Here is a 6,000-nt window from a genome sequence, read left to right as displayed (position 1 = left end):
TACCCTAGCTAGATAAGGCCTAACCCAGGCCCAGATGCCCTCTCTCTGCTCTTTTCTAGCTCTTTCCTAGCTCTTTCCTCTCTTTCCCAGCTCTCTTTCCCAGGCCTTTCCCCACCACGTGGAGGACCAAGATGGCCTGGTGCCAGCCGGAACGATGAATAAACCTGCTCCTTACCTGAATACCATGTGCGTGGTGCTGTTCTTACTTGGCTACCTCTTTTTAAAAATCTAACATAAATGGTGCCGTGACTCGGATAAAGGGCTTAAAGTCAGGATAGGTGTGAGGCCTCTCTGTTTTTTTCCTCTTTTTTCTTTTTCTGTTTGTTTTTCCCTTTTTGCTCTGAGGAATACCCACAGTTTTGACGGCCTTTTGCGAACTCATCTGTCTGCTGCAGACACAGCGCATCGATACTATCGCTGGCCTTTACATCCACGTCCACACCACTTCTCTACTCTGGTGAGTGAAACTACTTTCTACGGTTCTCTGTTGCTCAGTCTCTGTCCAGATGTGGTGCCACACCAGAGAGCTCCTACGGCCTTTAGCTGAAAGGCCGGTCACCTCTGAAGCTGAGGACGCTTGGCTTTGGGGGCTTGGCCATTTCTCTCTAGAGGGTTCTGGGGGAAGTCGGGATGCCGCTTCTGCCTGATCAGCTCTCCTTCACTCACCGGACTGACTCTCCTACTCATTTAATGGGGTGCTACAAATCACCCCTGAGCCGTAAAACCCCTTTGAAATACCTCTTGCACTCCCTGGAAAGCCAGAGCGCCTAATTTTATGCCTCTCAGATGTACACAGTTTTTGCAACTGCAATGGTAAATGGTCAGAAGTCTGTTTACTTTCAGGCTCTCTTTGCTCTCTCTCTCTGCCAGTCATGTCCAAGTTTCCCTATCTCTCCCTTTCTCTTTTCTACATTTTGGCTTGTGCCCTGAAGAGTGCGACGCAGGCTGGGTCCCAGGGACCCCCCTCTAGGTTCCCTCTCAAAGGCTATCCAATGTAGGCTTGATCTATTTGTTCAGGGTTTCTTTGCATTTTTTCAGAAATTCGCCATCTTGAATTTGCCAGTTTGGCCACATGGTGGGTTAAGGGTTTGACCCCATCTGACTCTTAACCTTCCAGCAAGCTTACTACTCCATCTATTCTAAAGTGCCTTGCTAACAAGTTGCTCTTTTTACAGGCCCTGGTAACTGAGGCCCAACAATGTGATGTGCTTTGTTAGCAAAGATGTCTAAATATTGTTGTCAAAATTTTAGGTTTTGTTTTGTTTTGTTTTTTGGGTCTGGTCGTGAACTCTGGGCCTGGGCGCTGTCCCTTAGCTCTTCAGCACAAGGCTAGCACTCTACCACTTGAGCCACAGCGACACTTCTGGCTTTTTTTTTCTTTCTGCTTAAGTGGTGCTGGGGAATTAAACCCAGGGCCTCACGCATGCAAGGCAAGCGCTCTACCACTGAGCCACCTTCCCAGCCCCAAAATTTTAAGTTTTGAGTTTTGTCTTTTTTGTTTTCTGTTGAGTATTCTACTGACTACATGGTTCTAAAATACTGGGCATATCTGTGCTGAAATTCTCATCACATCTAATGAGTTTTGTCATTTCAGAATATTTGTTGGCAATTCTTGATAAGGACTTGGTAAGCTCTACTTATTCTACTTGATCTCCTTGTTGCTTTAATTGGAAATAATAAAGGGCTTTTTGTGGCAAAGATTTCAGTTCAAAGCCAACCCGGGCTGAAAAATCCCTAAGACTCCATCTCCCAACTAACCTGCAAAGAGCCAGGCTGGAAGCATGGCTCAAGACTCTCATCTCTAACCAGCCAAACTCTACAAGTGGTACTATAACTCAAAGTGGTTCAGTGCTGGTCTTGAGCAGAAGTGGTCAGGGACAGTGCCCAGGCCCTGAGTTCAATCCTCCTTGAATACCATCCCAGAAATGAGCACCTAGAATCAGCCAGTCTGGGGAACAAGGGAACATGAAGAGGAGTAAGAGGAGATGATGTCACATCAGCTACTTTGTGCCTGCCCTTTCAAAATTAACTAGAGCCGGGAGGTCAGTAGAAGTAAGAAGCCTGCCCATCCAATGTCTATACCATATTCTTGCCTTTGTCATCTGATTTCTCTACCTAGTCGCCAGATGTCAGAGGTAGCTAGGGACATTTCTACCAACATTTTCAGCCCCAAGTCCTTCCTCTTGCCATTTATGTGCTCTCTAGTATTTTTTTCCAGCCCCTCAATGCTCATGAGACTTCTCCAGACTTCATCTAAGAAATCATACCACCAAGGGACAGCTGCTGCTTGCTGCCTTCTCTGGGAGGGGACCAAATTCCAGCCTTTTAACCCTATTGTCCACGCCCCTTGTCAGAAGGAAATAGCCAGAGAGAATCCACGCCCTATTTCATGATTATTAAAAGGCTGGAATGTAAGGTCCGCTCCTGGATGGCGAGCAGACTCCACCCTCCTCACAGCAAAGTCTCCACCCAGTACCTGTGTTACCTAGGCAACTGGGACACCTGGAAAAGGTCGCATCTGAATTTGATGTGGCCACACCTTTCTCCGCCCATACCCTAGATAGGGCCTAGCCCAGGCCCAGACGCTCTCTCTCTGCTCTTTTCTAGCTCTTTTCTAGCTCTTTCCTCTCTTTCCCAGCTCTCTTTCCCAGGCCTTTCCCCACCACGTGGAGGACCAAGATGGCCTGGTGCCAGGCGGAACGATGAATAAACCTACCCCTTACCTGAATACCACATACATGGTGCTGTTCTTACTCGGCTACCTCTTTTTAAAAACCTAACAGCGCTGAGGAATCAAACCTAGGGCCTCAGGCATGCAAGGCAAGCGCTCTACCACTGAGCCACCTTCCCAGCCCCAGACCATTGCTTCTTAAGGATGAAATCCAGTGAACTTTTCTACCTGGGCTGGATTTCAGCTGTGATCCTTGGGGTCTCATCCTGCTGAGCAGTCTGGCTTATGGGTGAGAGCCACATTGTTTGAAGAAGAGCATTGTATGATGTAGAGTGACAGAGGGATGAGGTTGATGGAGTATATGTACACATGTCCAGTAATGCCACAATGAAATCACCTTTGCATATGTCAAGTATACTTTTCTTGTTTTTTCTTTGTGTACAGGTGCGGGAGTTAGGGAACTTTCCTTTAACTCTTTTGCTCAAGGCTGACATCCTCTACTACTTGAGTCTAACCTTCACTTCTGGTTCTTTGCTTGGTTAATTGGAGGTAAGAATCCCAAGGACTAGCCAGGCGCAGGTGGCTCATGCCTGACATCCTAGCTATTCAGGAGGCTGAGATTTGAGGATCACAGGTCAAAGTCAGCCTGGCAAGAAGGTCCACAAGACTCTTATCTCCAATAAACCACCAGAAAACGGGAAGTGGCGCTGTGGCTCAAGTGGTAGAGTGCTCACCTTGAGCTGAAGAGTTGAGGAACAGCACCCAAGCCCAGAGTTCAAGCCCCATGACTGACCAAAAAGAAGAAGGAAAAAAAAAAGAACCCCAAGGACTTTCTTTCCCCTGCTGGCTTTGAATCATAGAATCATAATCCTCAAATCTCAGCCTGCTGAGCAACTAGAGTTACCTTCATGAGCACCAGAGCCTGCTTCTAATAACATTTTTTTTTCCCAAGTATATAAGTGAGGGAGGACAAGGTAAAAAAAATGAGATCTGGGCTAGGCCAATACCAAATCATGTGCACACAAGTCAAAGTACTAATGGTGATGATTTGGTCCTGCGTGGGAGGAATGGAAATCCTGTAGTTGAGGGCACATGGGCCTCTTGGACGCTGAGAACTTGTGCAGCCACCATGCTTTGCCATCCTTGTTAGGTAAAGGTCTCCCAGAGCGTGTGCCAGAGGAGCTGGGTGACAGAGCACACATTTCTGCCTCTCTTGCTCTAGGCCCGTGCATTCCTCAACAGAGTCATGAGGCAGGCGTCCATTACTGAGATGCTGTGGCTCAATCAAGCCAGGTGTGACCTGAAGGAAATCGGAAAACTGCTAGAGGGATCAAGGTGTGCTCTTAGACTTATTCACGCTCAGGAAAGGTGGCATAAGCTGGGCATGGTGGCACACATTTGTAATCTGAGAACACAGGAAGCTGAGGGAGGAAAGTAATTGAGGATAAAGGAAGCCTGGGCAGAAAGAGAAAGGAAGGAAGGAAAAAAGAAAAGATAGCATAGAACCTGGTGACACTGCAGTTTGAGTTCACGGCCTTGAGTACCGGACTCGATTGGTATGGTACTGCTGAGCCATGCTCCCAACCCTGTTCTTTGCTGGCTATTTGCTGGCTTCTTGCCTGGGCTGCAGTCAGCCTACATCAGCCTTTGTGTCCATGCTGGGGTCACAGGCATTGGCCAATGCCCTCCTCAGCCCCGGGAACCCAAGGGCTGCCAGGGACAGGGTGCCTAGTGCTTGAGTAGTGGGGACAGGTCTGCCGGGATCCCCTCCCACTCAGGCAGGAAGGCTGCCTCTGGCTTAAAGACCTTGAGGAAAGGGGAGTCGGGGAGCGTGTAATTGGCCAGGTAAATGGTGTCTCCACCAGCCAGGTAGGCAGCCCAGATGCCGAAGGTCCCGATGGTCATGATGGTGTGGTTGCACTGCGTGAGTAGGGCAAAGTCCTTGCCTGGTGAGCCTTCTATGCCATTGCCGGCAAACACCACGTCCCCAAGAGAGGTGTTGATGTTGTCCTTGCACCAGGCCATGCCGTTGCTAGTGACCACAAACACTGGAGATTCGAACCGGGCTCGAAACCGATCCATGGCCTGCTGCAGGTAGCCCCGATGGGCCACCACCCCCTTCCACACTCTGGGCATGACGTGCACATAGTCTCCCCGGCGCACGTGCACCCCTACAAAGGTACGGGGCTGGCTCCCGTTCACACGCAGACCCCGCAGGAAAGCCTGGGCCTCCTCACGCACGTGCTCGTGCAAGCTGAACTCTTGCAGGATCTCGGGACGCAGGTGGTGGTAGAAAGTCCAGGAGCAGGGTTTACCTGTGAAGCGCACATAGAGGCCGGTGATGTTCCGGTGACGCTCCTCCATCCAGTCATTGAGGTGGTAGTTGTGCCAGGGGATCCTGTGCTCCGTGACGCTGTGCAGTACTGGGAGGCTGATCCTAAAGATGGGGGCCAGCATGCTATGCATTGGAGCAGGGATGAAGGCCTGGTGTCCATTCATCTTGGCCAGGGCGTAGAGCGTGGCGTACTCACCCATCTGGTTCCCCAGGCGGCCGATGGAGTTAATGGTCCACATGCCCAGCTGGGCACGGCTTGTGGGCTTCCTCCACTCTGCTGGGGTCTCCATGACTGGATGAGATACCCATATCTGCTCATCCTGCCCACTACTGGTTTGGAGCCTCACTAGGCGCCGCTGGATGTGGAAGAGGGTGGAAGCGATGAAGATGAAGAGGATGGCGTGTGCCAGGGGGTAGGAGAAAGTCCTCTGTGTGGTGCTGCCCATGGCTGTGGGGGAGGGGAGAGCGCACATTAGGTCGTGAGCAGCGGTCAGCCATGTGGAATGCATAAGTGCTGGTGCAGAGATCAATGGTGGTGAAAATAGAGACCAAGTCAAGGGGCCAGCTGCTGCTGGCTCAGGCCTGTAATCCTAGCTACTCGAAGTTCAAAGCCAGCCTGAGCAGGAAAGTCCAGGAGACTTTTTTTTTTTCTTTTTATTGCTGGTCATGGGGCTTGAACTCTGGGCCTGGACGCTGTCCCTCAGCTCTTCAGCTCAAGGGGAGAGCTCTACCACTTGAGCCACAGCGCCACTTCCGGTTTTCTAGTGGTTTATTGGAGATAAGAGTCTCACAGACTTTTCTGCCCAAGCTGGCTTTGAACCAAGATTCTCAGATCTCAGCCTCCTGAGTAGCTAGGATACAGGTGTGAGCCATCGGCGCCCAGCTTCCGTCAGACTCTTATCTCCAATAAACCACCAGGAAACCGAACGTGATGCTGTGGCTCTCATGGTAGAGTGTCAGCCTTGAACCAAAGAGCTTAGGGACAGGCCCTGAG

The 6,000-nt window shown here is 50.3% G+C and overlaps 1 protein-coding gene across 1 annotated transcript; it reads right to left on the bottom strand.

Annotated features, from left to right (window-relative positions):
* Positions 1-4,399: 4,399 nt before the first annotated feature.
* On the bottom strand, positions 4,400-5,311 carry LOC105994359 (galactoside 2-alpha-L-fucosyltransferase 2-like). The gene has a single exon (XM_013027831.1). It carries the CDS (start codon positions 5,294-5,296, stop codon positions 4,400-4,402), a length of 897 nt encoding a protein of 298 aa, XP_012883285.1. The 5' UTR covers positions 5,297-5,311.
* Positions 5,312-6,000: the final 689 nt, after the last annotated feature.

Source organism: Dipodomys ordii, unplaced genomic scaffold, assembly GCF_000151885.1.
Source record: "Dipodomys ordii isolate 6190 unplaced genomic scaffold, Dord_2.0 Scaffold105, whole genome shotgun sequence".
Lineage (NCBI taxonomy): Eukaryota > Metazoa > Chordata > Mammalia > Rodentia > Heteromyidae > Dipodomys > Dipodomys ordii.
Note: the sequence above shows the minus strand (reverse complement) of the source record. Positions and strands in the feature narration are given on the sequence as shown.